General features: G+C 34.0%; 3 protein-coding genes across 5 annotated transcripts in view; 1 reads left to right on the forward strand and 2 right to left on the reverse strand.

The window, feature by feature from the left end:
- LOC142352233 (sec1 family domain-containing protein 1-like) overlaps positions 1–22,001 on the reverse strand; it is a 354,741-nt gene that overhangs the window by 296,305 nt on the left and 36,435 nt on the right. The gene's annotated exons all lie outside the window — the stretch shown is intronic.
- Positions 1–22,001, reverse strand: part of LOC142352238 (uncharacterized) — a 32,388-nt gene that overhangs the window by 9,323 nt on the left and 1,064 nt on the right. The gene's annotated exons all lie outside the window — the stretch shown is intronic.
- Positions 7,112–22,001, forward strand: part of LOC142352240 (uncharacterized) — a 52,088-nt gene continuing 37,198 nt past the window's right edge. The window contains exons 1-2 of one of the 3 annotated variants that reach the window (XM_075404706.1): positions 19,808–19,972; positions 20,041–20,079. In XM_075404706.1, coding sequence (XP_075260821.1) covers positions 20,067–20,079 — 13 coding nt within the window. In that variant the 5' untranslated portion in view covers positions 19,808–19,972; positions 20,041–20,066. Of the gene's footprint in view, positions 7,724–19,807; positions 20,080–22,001 lie in introns of those variants that run through there. The other 2 variants (XM_075404703.1, XM_075404705.1) reach the window with 2 other exon arrangements.

Raw genomic sequence — 22,001 nt, forward strand, 5'->3', positions numbered from 1 at the left:
AATTGCACATTTTGTTTCGTATAATTAATACATTATTGACAGTTCCAAATGAAGATAAGTATAGTTGGGAATATGAACGAGGTTTAAAAAGGCGTATCCAAATATGTTAATTGTTTTTATTGAATAATTTGCGCTTTTGGCCTCAGACACTATTCTCTTGCAAAATTTATTGACTTTTTTGCGTAAACTTGTTTTTCTTTTGGTTGTTATACGACATATACCTGATAATGATTGCTTTCAATTGCCTTCCCTGGAATAATAACAACCAATTTTAGTCTTTCAGTATACTGCTATTTCTTTTAGTAACTTTCAAGATAATTTATTTTTAAAAAAACAGACTGTTTCAATTGTTTCTTTCTGCTTTGATTTTTGTCACAATGTAGCTCAATCTCACTAATAAATCTGAATTACCTTTGTTGACTCAAATTTTATTTTCGCGGTTGGTTATATGTTTTGACTGATTGCTTGGGCCGTTTAGTTTCATAAGAAGTTTTCGAGATTTCTCTGCTGTTCATTTTTTGTGGTTTTTTTGATGTCATTTCTATGTGTTACTTTTATAGAAAAAACCCCATTGATTTTCAGATGAGAACCAAGTGATGTATCACAGCTCTGGCAGATAACATCTTATAAATGTAGTACCTTGAACACTGTGGGTTAAAATTGTGTGTGAAGTTTTGGCTTCCGCCTGTTTTTGTTATTTTGTCGTCTCGTGACTTAGTCTCATTAATGACAGGCCCAATTGGCTTTCTGAGGTTTTGCATCTTAATTGACCTATTTTTGTTGAAGTCTTATGTCTGATACGACATTTGAAAAAAAAATTGTTTTCAAATATTTGAAAAAATTTTGCATTTTTAAAGCTTCGCTATTTTTTTTTAAATTGTATTTTTTTTGGTCGATTTGTAACTTAGCCTCTGTAAAGACAGGTCACAACCCGTTTCTGGTGAGCTATAATTAAAACAATAAGGTTTTTAGTGTCAACCAATGGTTTCTCGGCTTTGTTACTACTGTTACTACAATTTTTTTAACATAATTTAGAATTTTATATATTTGTACTTTTTAAAGGAGTTTTGTTTTCTTTTAAAATTATTACGCTAAAAGTAGGTCTCATTGGCTTTGGAATAATGCGAAATTGAACATTTTTACTGCTCTTAGCAACAAGTTTATGGTTTCAACCGTTTTAACGTTTTCACTGCCATTTCGTGCAAAGCTTAATTTTGCCGGTATGTGTCCTTCTTTTTGTAGTCGTACGACGTACACTGGATAATGAAAGGTCTCAGTTGCTTCATATTCAGATATAAATAAAAATTTAAGTGATTTCACTTAATGTATAATAATGATAATTATTTTTGAAATCAATTGTTTTCAAAAATAGAAACGTATTTTTGAACTTCGCACCTTTTGCTCTGTTTTTCGACCTGTTACCCAGTTGCATTGAGAACAGGTCCCATATCTTTTATATTGAAGTAAAGGTTATTTTGTTTATTTAGGTTTCGTCTGATGGAAGGTTGATATTGTTATATTTTTTTAAAGAAATATAGACATCGAGTTTTGGTCGTAATTATTGTTTGTTATTTATTTTTTTATAGTCTTTTCCAGTAGTCCTAATAACAACATGTTTTATCGGTCCTCTAGCGTGGCCTTATTGTATTCCATTATAGTTTATTGAGTGATATGTATGTGTGTGAAACTTTCTATCGGTTCATCATTTGGTAGCTAATTAGGTCAAGAATGTGGATGAGCGGGGTCGGAACATTATGTGCGTACGCACATTACCGAGCCTCCTTGTTATTATTTAAGACTGACCTAAGAAAGCTACCAACACTATTTTTTGCAATGATGGAGTTAAATTTTTGTCAAATGATCAAAACTACAAAAGAAGAAATCCTAGCTTTTTTGCCACCTTTGAGCAGTTATCATAATATGAGGGAACTAATATTTTTCTGTTCGGTAATATTGTTTAGTGATAATGCATGTGATAAAAGGGTTTGCATTTATAAGGTAAATAGAAGTCAGTTTCGAAAGGAGATTTTATTATCTTAAAAAAGATCACATTGCATTTTAATTTTCACGATTTATCTAAACTAGCGTGCAATAGTTGTTTTAAAAAAGTTACATTGAAGAAAACATCTATGACCGTTGAAAATAGCAAAAAAAGCAGTATAACGGGCTGAAATGTGAAGAATATGTGTACAATTTGAACTGAAATAATATACATTTCAGTTTGTTGTTATTTTTAGTTGTTATTATAAACTTAGATAATAATCGATTCGAATCATTAAAAGTCAATAATAGGATTAGATATCATTAACAACTTTTAGAAATTATATTCCACTTTATCCCTAATTTTCACAATTTACAATACTAATGTTTAGATAAATTGAAATAAATCAAATGCTTAAATTGTAGACTTCTTTAAAAATGGCTTTGTAATTACAGAAAATGTCCTGGAAATTTTGCTAAAAACTTAATATGCAAGGTCACATTGGTTACGCTGAAAGATCAAGTGTACTGATCTCCAATAATGCATTTGTGAAGTCAATGGGAACTTATTTTTCCATATTTTGCGGGAGAACTTCAAATTCCAACTCTATTAACGTTGTGAGTGGTCAACAGAAAAGATCAGAGCAGTTTTTTTGGCGCTCAAAACTGTGAAAGTACTTCCATAAGATGATAACTGTGGTAGGAACTCTCGATTCTCTTTCAATTTTTTTTTTAAAAATTGACCGACTATAACGATAAAGCATCTAGATGGTCCAAAAACAACGTTTTGAAATAAACAGAATATAATCCAAAAACTTTTAAAAAATTTGGAAGCGGAAATGCATAAGCAGTTCAAGCGTTCGGTTTTAGTGACTAATAACCTCCACGCGCAGACCTTACAAAATTACTCATTAGAGAATAGACGAAGATTTTAGATTCAATGTTTTCATTCTCCTTCGCAAGAACTTTGTTTTCATCTTTTTTTTTCAGTTCAAATAAGTTACCTTTCGCCAATTATGAGCAAATATAATCAAGCCAAACACAATGTCTGTTCCCATGATGATTTTTTGATCTCCATTATAATTTTAAACTATTTGACGTGTAGTTATAAAGATAGTGTCATGGCATCTAATTCAGTTATTTGTTCGATTGAATTTGTGCAACATAGAACTATTATGGTTTTCAAAGAAGTAAAAGGAACTGTACAAAAATTGATTTCATGAGAAAGAAAAAAAATGAAAAATTTCAATTTTTTGTTATATATTTTCATTATCTCTAATTACGTCTTCCTGTCTATCAGCAGTTTGATGCGTTTGAAAGAGATGGAAAACAGCTCTAACATGAACTTGATAACAGAAAGATCAGAGGACACGTTTTTTTTTAGAAGAAATCAACTGAAAGACTATGAAGTTTATGATTCTTTTGTGACTGAGTACCTCTATTATCAAGACCCTAATTAGGCTAGTGAAAAGAGAGTGGGTTTTTTACATTTCTAATTAGATAACTCAAGTATAGATTCTCAAGGAAAATGACAAAAACAAAGCGTTCTTTATTATTTCAACTTGTTGCTCTTGACCAAAACTGCTCTCACTATTACAAAAAAAAAATCAGCAAAGACTTGGCTGTAATCATACAAATCGGAGAAATTGGTATGCTTGATCCGATAAATGGGAGAAGAAAAAAGAACTTACTCATCCATACTCATAGAGCAACTCAATACTGATCACTACAATTGTTTCCCAAATTGGTTGCATAAAACAGTTCTCAACAGATCACAATAAACTTACTACAGATAGCGGCTGCATGGAACTACTGCAGTGAGAATGATTAAAGTGTCTGAAATCAAAAATCAAACAAAGTTATTTAAAAAATTAACCTTTTGCTTTTTTTTCATTTTAAAATTTTATTGAGCACAGTAAAATATGTATTAGAAGATTTTCTGCAATTAATTTTTTTAAATAGTAATCTGGGTTACTGGGATTGGATATCCGAAAAAAACTTAAAATAGGATGAAAATTTTTTCCTGATAATCCTGGTTAAAATTTCAGTTTAATTTTTTGCTCCTTCAAGGACGGAACAATTGCGGTAAGAAAAGTTAAGAAGTTTTTTTTTTGAGAAAAGAAGATTTCAAGGTTTCTTACCAAATAACGTTTTTCAACGAAACACATTGAGCACAAAAAATTGTACAATTGAAATTTTTGTAACAATTTTTTGAAACTTTTTTTGCGGTGCTTGAGGTTGATAATTACAAAAACTTAGTTGATTAAATTTATTTCACATATTTTTTTTGCTGGATAACTTTAGGTTGAAATATCAATTCGGTTTTTCGCTCCACTCGAAAGAACCGTCGCATTAAATTAATAGCAGAAATTTTACCAGTATCGGATAAATGAAACAAGCATTAGTTGTAATAAAATTTTTCTGAGAACAAATTGTTGAACAAAATATTTTTTGATGAATTGTGCACTAAGCCATATAATCTTGTTGGTATCATTTGACTTTCGATATTTTTGAACTTAATTGTATATTTTATTTTTCGAAATTTTATATGAAAGAGTTTTCAAGAAATCGACGATTTGTTAAGTTTATTTTGAATTCTTGCACAAAATATTTTATGAGTACAGCTCTGAATCAAAGTTGAACTACACTTTTTCTAGTTTTTTTGAGAACTTTTTGCCTAAAAACTGAGTTTTTTACAAATAATAAATTAAATGTCAAATTTGATTGCATAGAATTTGGTTTAATCAAAAAGAGTTCAAGAGTGCTTTACCTTGCAAGGTGAAAAATTTTGCGTACAAAAACCTATTTAACGTTTCTAAAATGTTCAGCTGCTGTTATTCGTTTAGAAAAATACCAAAAATTCTCGACGAATTGTTTAAAGCTGTTCAATGATATTATAACCATAGAACCGGAGAAGCCTTCTCTTTTTGTACAAACCTGGAGAGCAAATATGCCACACTTAAGAGCAATTTCATATGGTTTTTCGATAAATTTCAAGTTTTATCATTAATTTTTGTTAAAAACTTGTTATCCATAATTTTGAACTTGTTATCGTTAATTTTTTTGTGCAGAGACACTTAAGTTTTAAATTAATGACTTTTCTATTTTATCTGCCAAGTATTGGTCAATTGTCAATCTAATTTACAAGCAGCTATCATTTCGTTTGACTGTTTCATCATAGCGTTGTGTTGTACGTAATAGCCTTGTAAATATTACAATTGCATGTTCCCCTAAATCATATTGGCTTCAGTTCAAATTGTTTTTGCTCTTTGTTAACCTAGGAAGTCAGTTCCCGTATTTAAAAGAAGGGATCTTTTCCATTTGTGATCTCCAGCTTAGTGGGTGCATATTACTTGCACCCCCCCATACGCACGTGCCAAATTTTTACATAATGATTTGGCATGCAATAACATGTGCTCTGTAACAGGGAGGGGGGCATAACGTACTGGGGGGGCACGAACGGAAAAGATCCAAAAGAAGTCAATTGTTCATTTTATTCAAACTTCTTTTAGACAAAGTGTTACTGTTTTTTTATCTCTATTTAAGAAAAGCATTTCCCTCAGCCATTGTAGCAAATATTTTAGTTCTGCTTGCTTTAAGTAACCATATAACATCCCAAATACTCTAGTAAACTTACCCCTAGGGATGCCTGATTTGTTAATATTTAATTGCCGCTAAATTGAACAGATTTTTTTCTGGTGATATCCGAATTAACTTTGACGGAAGAAGTATTAACAATTTGGTAACCTGAGATTTCCTTATTTTGGTTTTTGGTCACTCCTCATATTTCTCTTTAAAACTGTAAAAATATTTTTTCAAGGATAAAATAGTTTTGTTTATATTCTCACAAAATTTTCAAAATTCTTTTATTTTGAGAATTAAAATTAGCAAAATACGATTGCTGCTAACAATTAAGTAGCTGTAAGAGTTTGTGAAGAAAAAAGGATATTTTTTTAATTCTTTCATATAGTCAATGAAGAAAATTGAAAAATAACTGATCAGTGGATTGGAAGCGTATTCTGGTTTTCACGGGCTGATTTTTTTGCAAGAGAAATTAGGGTCGTTTCGATGGCACATCGATTCAGCTACTTTAGAGTTACAACAGTTACAAGTTAAAACAGTTGCATTACTGAAGATAATGGATAGTGTGACTTTGTATTGGAATTCTTCAATATTGCAAGGGCAGTGATGCAAAGCAACAAACGAAACTTTTATATTGCTCAGGTTTTTGCGTTTTTTCGTAGAGCATAATTACACATTTCATAAAAAGAGAAATCTTTGTTTTCGTTCAGCAATAATTTCTAAGAGAAGAATAAATTCTTCTTAAGCTAGCTAAAACAGTCTTGTGGTAATTTGATTTTGATAGATTTTTCAAATGCTGGTAATGATTGTATATCAGTTTCATTTCAAAGCGTTGTTCTGAAAAAAGAAAATGATTTGCACTTTTTGTACATATAGAAATATTTTGACACTTAGGTGTTAACCTTGACGTATTAAGAATTATATGACGTCATTTCGAAAAAAACTTGTCATGTTCAGTTTAAAAAAAATAAGTTTCCCAAATTCTAACTAGTACACTCTTTGTTGTAAATGAAATTGAATTGAATTAATTTAAAATTCTATTATTTTTTTGTTTTTTTTTTATTTTTCTCCCAAAATAGTCCACTAGTAACCGTTGAAGTTTATTGAAAAATTTGTGATTAAAACGCTTCGAAGAATATCAATTTGTCTGCCCTCTGGCTTCAAAGAAATATATTTTGTTGTGAACTGTTGTATGATAAAGGCGTGGGCTTTAAATATTTTCTTTTGATATTCAAATTAGAATATTTTATGCATCTGTTAGATGCAAATTTTCATACCTTCGAACTGTTTTTTTAAACCCAGTTTTAAGTTTTGGGTCTTTATGATGTCCTTATTTGGATTTCCAACATCTTATTTTAGATCAATTGCTTAAAAATTTTGTCGAATAGCTGTTAAAAGTCAGGATTTATTCATCTAGCATATAGTTGACCTACAGAAAAAAATAGACGAGATTATTTTCTTGATAATAATTTTTTCTTCAAAATTGCAAATACTGTTTATTAGTGCTCGGACGCTTTAAGCTAGGTAGAATTTTCATTGCTCATATAAAAACTACATTTTATGCTATAATCTGGATCATTATCTAAATAAACTCAAAGTTGAGAATGCTTTCCATTATTTTCTAATACTTCCTAACGTTTTAGTTCCTAGTATTTCATAACGCATTAGCTGTTGATTCGCATTTTGCTTATACTTTACTTTGAAATCAATTTATGCCGGTCTAGGTAAATAGTCTATCACAAATAAGTACCGTTTATCATTCTCAATTCATACCTTTCTTTTCTTCAAAAATGACTCCAACGCCCAGAAAGCAAAATCCTGTTTAACAGACGCGCATTCAAAATCTCATTTTAGACAAGATAACATCTGTTGACATTTTAGCACACAATAAGCCCTGATTAGGGTTTCATCTCCCAGCGAGTCAAGATTACTAAAAAGCACCTGCTAAATATATCTTTACCTGCCGCGTCTATTCCCTATAATTTAATCAGACTGGGGTGCCTAGTGATGCTTGATTTATTAACACTCGCTAATCACCCGTACCTGCATTGTCTTATTATTACATCTTAGGAAATCTTTGTCTGCAGTTTCTTCTGTTGCTACATAAGTATGGAAGCTACCTTAGCCAGATCATCAACAGGCCAGAAGCAGAAAAAACAAGGTACGCCATTGTTTGAAAAACGTTGCGCTGTTTTTCTATTCCCCTTTTAAAACCTTCGCATAACGTTAAATAACCCACAATATCTGGGGTTTGTTCATACCTAACTATTCTAATATATTTATGTTCAAAAATGGGCGCTATCATAAATAGCATGTAGGCTTATTCGGTTAAAATTTCACTTTTTAATCAAGTATTGCAGAAAATAATTTTGCAGCTTCTAGAAGCTAGTTTTGATTTTCAAAAAATCAAAGTTTTTTTTTACCTTTTGAAAGTTGAAATTCGATTAACTTATTGTATTTGAAAATTTGGGGTTGAAGTGGAAATTCAAAGAGATACCATGTATTTTTACCCTGTGAGGGTTTATTGCTAAAGTTTACGAAGAGGACTTTTGGAGTAGTTAATCAAATGATCTCTTCGGTTTTTTCAAATTGGCGTAAAATTCGTGACACTTTATTAGCCACTTTTTTTCCTAAACATTTCAACGTTGACGGTAACTTGAGGTAATAAACAATGAAAGGTTTTTCATTAATAAATGATTCAATTAGAAAATTCGCCAAGCTGGAAGCCAAAAAATCAACCTGGTACAGAATAAGTTTGAGATAATTTTTTGATTAACATGAAGGCATCTGTGACTCTTTAATTTGAAGCATTATTAACTTGAAGTAATAAATGAATTTTGATTAAACAAAATGCAATCTGAAAGAAGGTGAATCATTTGGATAAGAAATATGTCAATAAGTTCCAACAATATTAATTAGTTTCAACATGATAGAGAATAGTGTCAAAAATGTGAATATAAACAATTGGTGACAAAAATCGGCAAAGGTATAGAACAAGAATTGTTTATCTTCAAAGTTTCACTTTGAAAATTTTCCCCCTATTTTCCCACTTTGCCATTTTTTTGAGCTAAGACGAACTAGTTTGTCGTGGTCAAAATAGGTTTGTAGTTGATAAAATCAAAATAACAGCTGTCAAAGCTGCCCAGTTTTTTCCAACTTGTGAATTTTCCTGCTTACAAGTAGCGTTTCTTTATCAATATCTCCAACCCCCTTAAAGCTTGCGAATACAAAACTCTCTCTGCATACAAGTAACTTTCTATATGAAAACCTCAAAATCTAAGGTTTGACATAATTATTTTTTTCTCAATGGAAAGATTTCTAAAAACAATATTTGTGAAGCAAAAATTAAAGCTCTTTTTACTGGTCAAGAAGAAACTGGTAGTGAACAATTCTTTTCCTCAAATTATACCGCCTGATTAGACAGTTTGACTTTTTGAAAAAAGATGACCTCCAAAAAATGAACAAAAAATAAACTAATGCAAATACAAAAATCTCAAAGCCATGATAAAAATTTGTTATCAGAACACAAGGTAGCAAAACGTCCACTTCCTCAAATTATAGCAATTTCCCGCGAAAACGTTTATTGATCGTTTGAAATGTCGCAATCCCAAATTTTCTTCTTCATTAAAAATGTCTTTCAAAAATACCCTCATAGGGCAAAAAATACTATGGGTAACTGTATTGTTTATTGATCGTTGATGATACTTTAATCTTTTGCAGTGGAAAAACAATTTCTGAATCAAAGTTACATCTTGAAAAAAGTATTGCTAAACTCATTCTCTTTTTCAGGAAAAATGAGTTAAATGTAAATGAAAGCAAAACCGAATTCATTCTTTTTGGAGCCCCTAAAAGAAACAAAATCGAAGAAATAGTTGTTAATGGACGTACAGTTCTCGAGAAAAGAGTTGTGAAATACTTGGGAGTTCATCTTGACTGTAATCTTTCTTTCGATGAAGAAATAAAAATTGTAATAAGAAAAATGGCTGTTGGCATAAAGGTCATTTACTCCATCAAAAATATATTTCCTGAAAAAACTAGATCTGCTTTACTGAACGCTCTTGTTTTAAGTCATCTGCATTACCCAATTGTTCTGTTCTCAGGTCTTAAAAAATCACTTCGAGTTACTCTAAATAAACAATTGAATTGGGGAATAAAGGCATGTTTCAATAGAACCAAATTTGACAGGACCACTGATCTCCAGATCAAACACAACATCTTACCAGTAGAATACCTCATAAAGTATCGGGTTATTATAAATTTTATAAAGCTTCTAAATGCAGATCTACCAGCTTTCGATGAACTCAAGTTAGCCACCCTAAGTGCTAAAATGAATAACCGTACAAACAAGCTGTCATTTGGAGCAAACCAAAAAACAAATATAATGCAAAACTGTTTTTCAAAAAAAAGCAATCGACTGGTATAACGATTTGCCTCTCTCCTTGAGGTGGAATATCCTTAAAAAGCGGCTCTCAAAACTACAATAAAAAATCATTTATTCTAAAAGTTTCTAAAAGTTTCTAAAAGACCCAACGAGTTTCTGAATTGAATTCCAATCTCAATTCTTTCAAGTTCAATCTTAATTTGATTTAGTTTAAGGGCGTCTTTTAGTCTTCTATGAAATGTTAATTGGAGGATTAGCATTTTTTAAAATTTTCTCTTCTCTCGAAAATGTTAATTGTAGAATTAGCATTTTTTAAAATTTTTCTCAATTATAATTCATCTCTCTAAATTTGTCGATATTTTACCACATTGTAAACTTAATACAATTTTAAACTTTCACAATATGTGACGTTTGTTTCATTTATGTTTCTTAACACTACATTGCCTTTAAACTATGTTCTGCATTTTATAGTTCATACTCAAAGGAATTAACAATATTTTTGTTTTTTTTTTGTTTTGCGTACTAAAGTTTTTGGAAAAATCATACTCCAATTCTTGATATCTGGGTTTATAATTACACTAAATCGCTGCCCATTGTTTTCACCTCGTTGCAAGTCAATTTGAAAATAGGAGATTATTATTTCTGATTTTCTTCTCTTTCTAACAGCCTTAAAATATTTTATATTTAAAACTAATCCATTTTCTTATACAAATTTATTTAAAGAAGCAGTTTTCTGGTTGTCTCGCCAAGAAAAGTATCCGACATTCTCAATGTTCAAACATCAATTTGAAAAAGTTTTGGGGAGATATGAATGAAAAATTTTTGTTATTGTTTTCCAATTTCATTTTCTCATAGCAGATTGTGAATATTTAATTGCTAATTGCTGTCTGCATAACAGTGTGATTTACCCATGCTCAAAGAAGACGAAAAAATTCAGAGGAAAAAAATTGTGACCTATACGTTAATATGGTATTTTTGATGATAAAAAAATTCGAAAGTCACTGTAGTATGCATCAAAAATAGCTTAACATGTATCAAACATTTTACTATTAAGACATCTTGTGGTGGCCGAGCTTACTAAGTCAACAAATAATTTGAATAGCGATTCAAGGCCTTTTCAAGCAGCCAAGTTAGAATAGAATGGCAAGCGAAATTTAATACTACATTCTATCGAAGCCATATTGATTTGTTCAATTTGTTCAACATTTGTCTTTAGTAACTATTATTAGTGAACAATCGTCATACATGAATTTAAACTGAACCTCAAACTCAAACTACGCTATTATTGCCACGTTTTCAAGTATTCACAATCACACAAATTGAGATCAAATGGAGCAATAGAAACCCAACTTGGTATGCCAGATTCGATGAAATTTACGATTTTCTTACGTTTTCAGAGAGCGCGGGACACCGTATAAGGTATCCCCAACCCCATACAGTGGGTATTCAAGCAAATTTTCTTGATCAGTAAATTAACAGTTATCTTGTCTTGTTTCTGAGGATCATAGTGATGATTGAACAGTTTTAACTTAGCTTTGACTAGTGAAAAGAGATTTAACTTCTCAATCATTCCTTCTGAGGAACGAAAATCCTAAGTGAGAGAAACTTTGAGCGAACCGTACACCCAGTTTCTATTACTGGTTTTAACCAAGCTTACTCTAGTTCAATTTTGGTTTACTGAAACCAATAGAGAGACGTGCTAATTTTGAAGTTAGAAAAATATTATTATTATTATTATTATTATCATCAGATTTGCAACTGGTAAAAGACCCTGGTTTACAACTGCTAACAGTAGCAGGTTGAAACTTTGCATAGTTATAGCCAAGTTATACGGCTATATTTTGAAAAACGGGGATTTACACAATTCGATTTATAACCTCAGGTATTAAGAAAAACTCAAGCAAAAATTGATTGTTTCAGTTTGATTTATTTTGTTATTCTGAGAGAAACGTGTTTTTTAAACAGCAAAGTTGAGCAATTAGTTATCAAGAAAAATTGAGCAACAAGTAATGTCACGTTAATCTACAGCATAGCGGATAATACAGTTCACAAAAGTTAAATGCAAAAACACAATATCCGGACAAAAATCAAACCGCCGAATTGAATGGGGCTGTGTAAAGTTTTCCTTGTCTTTGATAGGAGAGCAGCCGTTTCATTTGGTCCACCGACCCGGACAGTGAAACTAACTGCTGTCAAGTTTGATGAAGAAAGTGCCAAAGGCACTCCCCAAAGAAAGTCAAACGAATCAACAGTGCAACGCCAGTGAGGCAGAACGAAAGGTGCGAGTGCAAATCACAAAGGACGTTGAAGAATTAAACTCGCTTAAAGGGAATAAGCAAAGCAAAAGCAAACAGCAACCAAGCAGTCCAAGCACAATGGAGCTTCAATCAGCAGCTCACTCAAAGGTACGACAAGAAGTTCCAAGATTTAGTGGAAGAAGTTAACACTAAAAAAGCGATTGGCTACAAAATAATTGAAGATTCAGATCGACCCAAAAAAACTAAAGGTAATCTACCAACAGACTGTTCACTTTCTACAGGAAGAGATACCCAAGCAACTGCAATGTCGAAACGAGCTTGTGCCCTGCCAAGCAAATTTCGTTGAAGAACATCTGAAAGAGGCAAGAAAGTGCAAGGCAAGTGTGGACTATTATTGGCTTGCATACATAAGCAAAGGCACGCAACCAGCAATGAATGCAAAGCAAAGAAGCGAAACCCAAGCAGTGATCGACAGTGAGAGCAAGAACACCTACCCAATGGACAAACCAGTTGCTCAAGCAGTGCGAAATGAAGCAACTGCAATCGGCCAAGATACGGAGAATGTTTTGAAAACCTATTCAGTAAAGCAAAAGCGTAAGGAAAGGATGAAGAAATTCCATGTCTATTTCGAAATCAAGATGCGACTAGAACAGGCACGGTTTGAGCAGATGAGGCTAGAGCTGTAAAAGCAAATGAAGGAACTGGAAACCAATCCTCAACTACTGGAGGAAGAGCGTGAGCTAGAGCGCAAAGTGAAGAGAACAGCATTAGAGAATAATGATGTTCGTTCCTAATCAACAACTGCTCAAGACAAGTCACCTTTCAACTAAACCCCAAAGAAGAGAGATTTCTCAGACTGGGCCTGTAGGTTGACAACTTTCTGACCCCAGATCTATCAAGAGCTCACTTCGCAGTAACTCCTGAAGTCAACAGGCATAGCCACTTCTCTCAATATCACAGTTCACGAGATCGTTCCCCGTGTGTTGAAGACCAAGATGTTTCCCCCAGAGCTGGTCTACGATACAGCAGTGGTTATTCAAGCAGCCGCAACTTACCAAAGCAAAAGTTGAACAACTTTGATGGAAACCCTCTAGAATGGCCGGAATGGTCAAGTATGTTCATTGCTACTCTCTGGAATGGGCTATTCAGGACAATTGTATGGTGCTGCATGGAGCATACTAGAGAGGAAGTTTGAGAGGCCTCATGTGATCATTGATGCACAAGTGGAGAGTCTTCGCAAAGCAAGTCAAGTGAAACCTTTTAACTCAACAAGTCTGATTAGTTTCTCAATTATTGTTGTGAACTTTGTGAATGTGCTCAAAGAGTACAATCATATTGGTGATCTGCAATCAAGCTCTACGCTCTTTATGGCAGTAGGTAAACTAACTCAAGTTCTCAAAGAGAAGTTGTGGTTCTATGTTGATGATAAAGGTGGAGATTGGCCTGATCTAATTTTGTTTGAAAAATGGCTCTCTAGGATAACATTTGTGCACGGAGGGTTTTCAGCTTTCAAGAGAGAGCGAAGAGAAAAAGGCCGAAGAGGCACAAATAGAGACAAACGGTTCTCATAAACATCGAACTTCAGTGCAAATTCGAACGTGAAAGAAACCAATCAAATGCAAAGTAATCACTGTCCGCTAGCTGGTGGCACTCATAAAAGTTGGAATTGTCCATTATGCAGGAACATGAGTGTGAATGACCGGTACGCACCAGTGAGGAAGCAGCGCTAATGTTACGGATGTCTAGGCAAAGGACATGCAATCAAAGATAGTAAAGTCAATGCGTGCGGTATCAATGGATACATCAAGAAGCACAACCGATTGCTACACTCAGAAAACCAAATGGACGAAAGTAATCATGAAGTCAACGTAAGCGCAGCAACAATCAACCAAAGTAGCGAAGTTGCGAGCTTTTTACAGATAATTCCGGTCTAAAAACAGAGCGGTGGCAACAGGTTGAACATATATGCTTTCCTCTATAGTGGATCAACGGTTTCATTCATCGATCAAATTGTGCAACAGATGTCATGAGACCAAGTCAGCGATGTGACGCTCAACATAGCTGGCATTCGCGGAACAAAGAATCTGGAATCAGAAAAGGATCATCTCAAAATACTGGGATTACATTCAAAAGTGCATTCAATCGGAACGTTTGCGCACCCGTCAATCTCCTTGCGAAACACAAACTACAACTACAACTAGCTGAAGCAAAGCTTCAATCATTTGAATGTTTTACCCAAAAAAAACTTCAACTTGATGGAAGTTGGCATCATTCGTGGTCAAGATGCTTGATCAAGAACCGCTACAACCTGATCAAGAAGCGCTACAACGCCCATTGCACCACAAGATAAGAACAAGAAGTGAAGCTTTTGTCGTTCTCATAGAGCTAGGATGAGTATTCAGTGGACCCATGACGGGCAAAAGAAGACAAAACGTTAGTCAATTTGCCTTCACAAAACATGTAAAGGTGGCTGAGAACATCCAAACCTGATGGGACATAGAAACATATGCTTCCAAAATCAACGTCTTCAGTCAGTCAAAGAAGCAACTGCAGGCACAAAAGATGCTAGAGAGTACGACAACATTCACAGGCGAGCGATACGAAGTAGGAATGCTGTGGAGTGAAACAGAGCCAAACCTACCAAATAACTACAACTCAGCCTTGGGTCAGCTTTACTCACTGGAGCAAAGGTTCCAAAGGGAACCCAAAAAGAAGAATTTGGATCAACAATCAGTAGATACAGATGTAGAAAAGGGATTAGCAAAGATATTGGACAAATTCAAAGTGAAAGGCACATTCTTGAAAGAATGGTATTTGCCACATCATCCAGTGCTAAACCCGAAAAAGCCTGGCAAAATGAGACGTCTTTGCAATGCTGTATCAAAATACAAAGAAGTATGCCTAAATAACAAGCTACTGGCAGGAACTGATCTGCTACATGGGTTGATTGGAACAGTTGCCATATTCCGTGAAGGACCAATAGCCTGACAGTTGACATCCAGTCGATGTTTCGACAAGTGCAAGTTCCCGAACAGGTTAAAATTTGCTTGAGGTTCTTATGGTGTCCAAGAACTAACGAGCCTGTTCAGATATACGAATGACAGTGTCATGTATTTGGAACTAAGAGTTCTCCAACTTGTGCAAACTATGCTCTCAAGCGAATGAGACTGGATAACGAAGAAGAGTATTCAATTGCAGCAAAGGCAATACAGAACAACCTTTACATTGACGATCTCATCAAATTGGTAGAAACCCCTGAGGAAGCAATTGAAGTCTTCAATCAACTAAAACCTCTTCTCTGACAACATGGATTTGAACTGAAAAAATGGATGAGCAACAACGATGCAGTTACCGATGCAATCCCGGAAGACTTGAAGTCAATCAGCGACACTGAACAAGTCGAAGTGCAACCCAATACGGAGGGATCCTCAGTGCTAGGACTACAATGGACTGTTACTGATGATAGTCTTCAAGTGTGCAGAGGTACGAACAAGGAAGTTGAGGCACCTATAACACAGAGGAAGATGCTGTCACTGGTATCTTCAGTATTCGACCCGATCGGATGTTTGCTCCGTTCAGTGTTCACAAGAGACGACTTCTGAAAGCATTTGGACTAAGACTGGTCAACACTGGGATCATGGATCATGAATTGGAGCTTGGTGAAGAAGAAGAATTCCTGAAATGAAAACAAAAATTTCGAATTGTGACTGAAACAAGCATCGATAGAAGATACTTCAACAGAGAAAAAAATCTAATTTATTGTGTTTGCTGACTCATGTGAAGACACGATGCACGCAGTGGTCTATCTACGTTCAAAACCAAAAAAACTCAGCTGACTTAGCATTTGTCATTGGAAAATGCAGAGTGGCACCGATGAGGAATCTTTCAATTACAAGCGGCAGTCGTGGCATTGCGGTTGAAAAAACAGATAGTCAAGGAACATGAAATGAAAAGAAATAATTGCATTTTTTGGTCAGACTCAACTGGCAAGTGAACCTAATAATTGCCTCAAATGAAAAGAATATGCCCTCATCAGTCTTCATGATACAGGCTGAAGAGAAGAAAGCCGTTATCCAGTGGGAACGATTCAGTAACTTTAACAGTTGTCATATGAACAGCAAGCATTGAGCAAATACAAACCAGCAACACTTATAGTCAGCATTGAGAAAAGAGAAAAAGCAAAGGCAATCATCTTCAAGTTGCTACAGCAAGAACAGTTTGGTGAAGAGAGGAAGTCTCTGAAAGCTGAAACGAAATATACAAAGTCCAGCAAAATCCTACAATTCTCACCCTTCCTAGATGGAGAAGGATTAATTCGCGCCAAAGGCAGAATAGGCAAAAGTCAATTAGACTTCAAAACAAAGCGTCCAATATTGCTACATTGGAAGCATCAAGCAGTTGATTTATTCTTGCGAGATGAGCACAAGGACAATCAACGCGAAGGCCTTGAGCATGTAACAAACATTGTTCAACAGAAAAAGTGAATCCTAGGCATAAGAAGCGCCCATCAAGAAGATCAAGAAGGCATAAGAAGATCAATCAAGAACAAGTGCGTTACCTGCAGAAAAGGCAGAGCAGAAACGATAGCACCAGTAATGGCCGATCTATCTGAAGAGCGGTTAGACGCTTCAACAAATTTTACAAATGTTGGCGTTGAGTTTTTTGCCCATTCACAGTGAAAATGGTATAAAGGAACGAAAAATGATAGTGTTGTCTGTCCACATGTCTAAATATGAGAGCGGTGTACATAGAAGTTGCACCCGAGTAAGACACATATAGTTGTCTTAATGCAATTATGAGATTTTGTGCACGAAGAGGCAAATCAAGTACAATCGTCAGTGACAACGGGACAAACTTTGGTGGAGCTGAAAGAAAGTTTGCAGAGTACTTTGCGGCATGGAACAAAGAAGGGATCGAAGAACGTCTAATTCAACGAGGAATCAGATGGAAGTTCAACCCACCCGCAGCACCTGACTTTGGAGGAGTATGGGAACGGTTGGCGAGAAGTTATAAGAAAGCAATGTATGCAGTGTTCGGAAACAGATTATTCACAGAGGACGTTTCTTCAACTACGATGTGTGTTGTCGAGCAAAAATTGAACGCAAGACCTTTGACTCCAGTCAGTTCAGATGTTAATGACTTCGAATTACTTACCCCCAATCACTTCTGGCTTGGCAACAACAAACTCAAGCCTATGCAAATCTCATATGGGACAGATCTCGTAAAGAATATCTGCCAATTCTGAATAAAGGTTAAAAATGGCAATTTAGGACGAATAAACCCTTAAAGAAGGCGATCTAGTTTGGTTGATCGAAGACAGCGACAAGCGTGGATATTACAATCTAGGTCGCGTTACGGAGACCGCCCGACACTGTGATTTGATCAGCGATAGCTCAAACGAACAATGAGGTGTACAAGAGACCAGTAGTGAGCTCGTCACAGTACTAGCGGGAAGAGATGTTTTGCGATGGAGAACAGGGCCGGCGATGTGGTGGCTGAGCTTACTAACTCAACAACGAAAATAAATAGCGATTCAAGGCCATTTCATGCAGCGGTGTTAAAATAGTATGACAAGCGAAATTTAATGCTACATTCTATCGAAGCTTTATGGATTTGTTCACTTTGTTCAACATTTAAATTTAGTAACTATTATTAGTACGCAATCGTCATACATGAAGTGAAACTGAAACTCAAACTCAAACTATGCTATTAATGCCACGTTTTAGGTGATCACAATCACACAAATTGAGCTCAAATGGAGCAATAGATTCCCAACTTGGTTTGCCAGATTCGATGAAATTTACGATTTCCTTAACTATTCAGAGAGCGCGGGGCACGTATAAAGTATCCCGAACCGCAAACTCAGTGTATTCAGAGAAAATTACGACATAGTCATCTACAGTTAATCCGAGATGCAATTTTGACATGTACTGCAGTGTAGATAGTGCTTGAAAAACTACCAAAAATCGGTTGAATCTCGTTAACTTTGTCTTATTAAACTGACACACTTTGGGTATTGAAGCACACTTTCTTGAGCGGTGAATTACCTGTTATCGTGTCCTGTTTTTGTAGATCATATTAGTGATTGTACGGTTTTAATTTAAATTTGACATTACGTAGTGAGAGAAACTTTGTACAAAGCATAAAGACAGTTTCTATTACTGGCTTTAACGAAGCCTACTCTATTTCAACATTTGTGTTATTGAAACCAATATAGAGACTTGCTAGCTTTGAGGTTACAAAAATATTGTTATTATTATTATCATCAGGTTGGCAACTGGTAAAAGACTCCGGTTTACAACTGCTAACAGGAGCAGGTTGAAACTTTGCATAGTTATAGCCAAGTTATACGGCTATATTTTGTAAAAACGGGATTTACACAATTCGATTTATAACTTGAGTTATTAAGAAAAACTCAAGCAAAAATTGATTGTTTCAATTTGATTTATTTTGTTTTTCTGAGAGAAACGAGTTTGTTAAACAGCAAAGCTGAGCAATTAGTTATCAAGAGAATTTGAGCAACAAGTAATGTCACATTAATCTACAGCATAGCGGATAATACAGTTCACAAAAGTTAAATGCAAAAACACAATATCCGGACAGAATTGAAACCGCTGAAACGAACGGGGCGTTGTAAAGTTTTTCTTGTCTTTGATAGGAGAGCAGCCGTTAAACATCCGTAAGATTGAAATGCTTAAAAAATCAAAGTTTATATTTGAAGTAATTCCGAGGTGTAAATTGCAAAAATTAATCTCGAAAAACTTTTCGCTAAAACAGAACTTTTCCCACAATTTCTGACGTGCCTTCCCCCACCAAAGAAACCTTTAATTTACCCTCTCTACGTACCTCTTGTTCTTTGTCAGCTCGCTGCTCAACAGTTAGTTATCGCTGTCTTCGAGGTAAAAAGTTACAAAAAAACTTTATTTAATTATCCTGATCCTATAAAGAAAAGGTTGTTCAGTTACGTCAGCTGCAATTCAACAAAACGACTATATTGCAACTACATTTTTAATTTTTATTTAATAAAATATCTCCGAGACTTAGATCAAAAACCCTCTGTTGTTGGGTTATCAATCAAATTAATAATTTCAGTGCCTTTTATCCATAAACTACAACCAACCCCCCCCCCCCCCCCCCCGAAAATAAATAACCTGAAGACACAGTGCAAACATTAATTTCTGAAACAAACAAACACTATTCGCACATGCTCACGCACTTGCGCATTCACACAACCCCCCCCCCCCCAGTCCAAAACACACACACACACACACACACACACACACACACACACTACACACACCACTAAACCCTACCCTACAAAGTGATAGCGTGATAGTTGTAAATTATATGAATTAAAGCGTGCTTTTAGATCTGAAAAAAAGCAATTTTACAAATTGACGTTTTTAATCTAAAATGGTTCTTTTAATTCTGTTTAACAAATCTTGTTAACCAAATTAGCAAAGTATGATCCGTCACGGCGTTGATTTGTTTCTTTTTAGTTCTGTCCATCACAAAAATTGATATATTTCTGATCAAGCTTTAACTTGAAAAGAACTGAAAACCCAATTACATTAACAGAACAAAGCTCAACAACTAAAACGTACCTTTATAACTTACCTAGTTCTTAAAACCAATAGTTGGGGGTAGATAAATTTTTGTCTGTTTTTCGTCAATATTTTTCCACTTGAGACAGCGTTTTTTCACACTGTCTAAAACTAGAATTGACGTGGTAGATAACTACCAAACTTGGCCATTTATAGCCTTCAATTTTGATAAGGCTTTAGAATTGAAAAACAAAAAAACGATCTAACCGTGAATAACAACCATTCGAATTTTTCAGCTGACGGTTTAATACATTCACAACAATGGCCCGCTCAGGTAACAATTTTGTTCATATATTTCATCATTCGATGCTATAAAACTATATATATATTATATATAAAACATTTATAATCTATTTATATATGTTTTTCAATTATTAAAAGTGATTAAATCCTAGGCAATCCTGAACTAGTAATTGTGTTTTATCCTAAATTCTATTTGCAGCAAATTTGCTGGGTTTGATGCTAGAGGTGAGCAATTCAGAACAATTGTTTTCTCTTATTTTTGCCTGAAGATTTTTTTCCTGAAGAACTATGCTGGTAAAATCGAAACAATATTCTGTAAAGTTTATAAAGACATACGTTTGAATTAATTTTGAACAATCAATTTTGACAATAATGGCCAAAAACAATATAATTGACTCTATATTAACTGTCAATTGTGATCAATGGGGGTCTGCTTGGACTTAAAACTCAAAAAACTGCTTGAAACATTGAAAACTTTTACAGGACTGATTTTGAACTTCAACAAAATATTTGAGTTATGTAATTTTAATTTGTTTTTCCTAATTCAATTAATTACGTCCAAGTATTTAGATTTCGTTTTTAGAGACCTTTTGTTGTCTTCGATTGAAGAAAATTGTGATGTAAGCAGGAAAATACGTTAAGGGTGAGATTACGTTCATTATAATAGAACCATAATTGAGCCATATATTGTGTGAAAAATTTGTAAAATTTGTGTGAAAAATATATACTGCAAAAGTGTGAAAAATTTGTTGTTTTTTAGAGTTGCTTTTAGAATTAGGATTATTTGTAAAATGTAAAAGAGGCATATTTTGGCAAATTTTTGCAATTTATTGGTTGATTCTACTGAATTAACATCGTTTCATGGTAAAGACACTTGAATGTGCGTCCCATGACAAAAATCAGTATACAATTTAACAACTGTTTAATTTAGACTTGTAGTTAAAAACACATTCTAGCATAAAGAGAATAAAGAGCAGAAAACTACGCAAAGTTTAAAAAATATTTCGCCTTAGAAAAACACAGAAAATTATAATAAAGAACAAAAAGTTTTACAGAAAGAGTCAGGTAACAGAAATGATGAAGTTCAATATGATAGCTTTAAGTTTATTTTGGTAGAATTTCGAGACAGTTGGAAAAACTGTTGAAAAAAATCAACAAAATAGTGGCAGCAAAAACATGCGTTGTTCAAAATATTTGAGTGCTTGGTTGATTCACGCAAAATAATTGATTGATTACTTGTCCTACTAAAGAAACTCTGATTGTCCAGTGAAATAAAGCCCTTGAAACATATCTTTACATTTAACGTATTTTAAAAACTTTATAATAAGTTTTCAAATAACGCAGTTTCTTTAATTATGTCACAAGTGGTTCCAGGTGGAACAGATAACAGTAAATTATTTTAGCTTGACCACATTGAAATGCCGAAATTTTTTTTACAGTGGAGATTGGAAAGAAATTGCAAAGAAAAATAGTAAACACGTAAAGACTTCTAAAAAATCTCAAACTGATTGATGTTTTATTATTAGCATTTTGGGTTAGCTAATGCCCTAAATTTTGCTAAATTTGGTTGATTTGGTGGAGAATCATTCACAATGCCAACACAGAAAAACTAACCTCCAATAAAATCAAGGCCCTTACGTATTTGGACGAATAAAACTCTATATATGAACAAAACTTGCATACAAAGTCAACTCTTCACAAAAATTGTTAACTACAATAGCTCATTCGAAAACTTGTCCGAAAAACCAGATAAAAAGAAATTTTACGACGAATTAACTGTCCAAGGATGCCACTGACCTCTTTCTACGATTACACGTCGATAGGCGAAAGTTGACTGAACAAAAAACAAACAATCTAAACATTTTGTTCATTCTCAGTTTTGTGGGTGGGAACGATAAGGAACTTCTAGAATTAGAGTAATGAAAACAGCTCCACTTAAACTGAGTTTTTAAG

Source organism: Convolutriloba macropyga, chromosome 13 (genome assembly GCF_964194025.1).
Source record: "Convolutriloba macropyga chromosome 13, txConMacr16.3, whole genome shotgun sequence".
In the NCBI taxonomy this organism is placed as follows: domain Eukaryota; kingdom Metazoa; phylum Xenacoelomorpha; order Acoela; family Convolutidae; genus Convolutriloba; species Convolutriloba macropyga.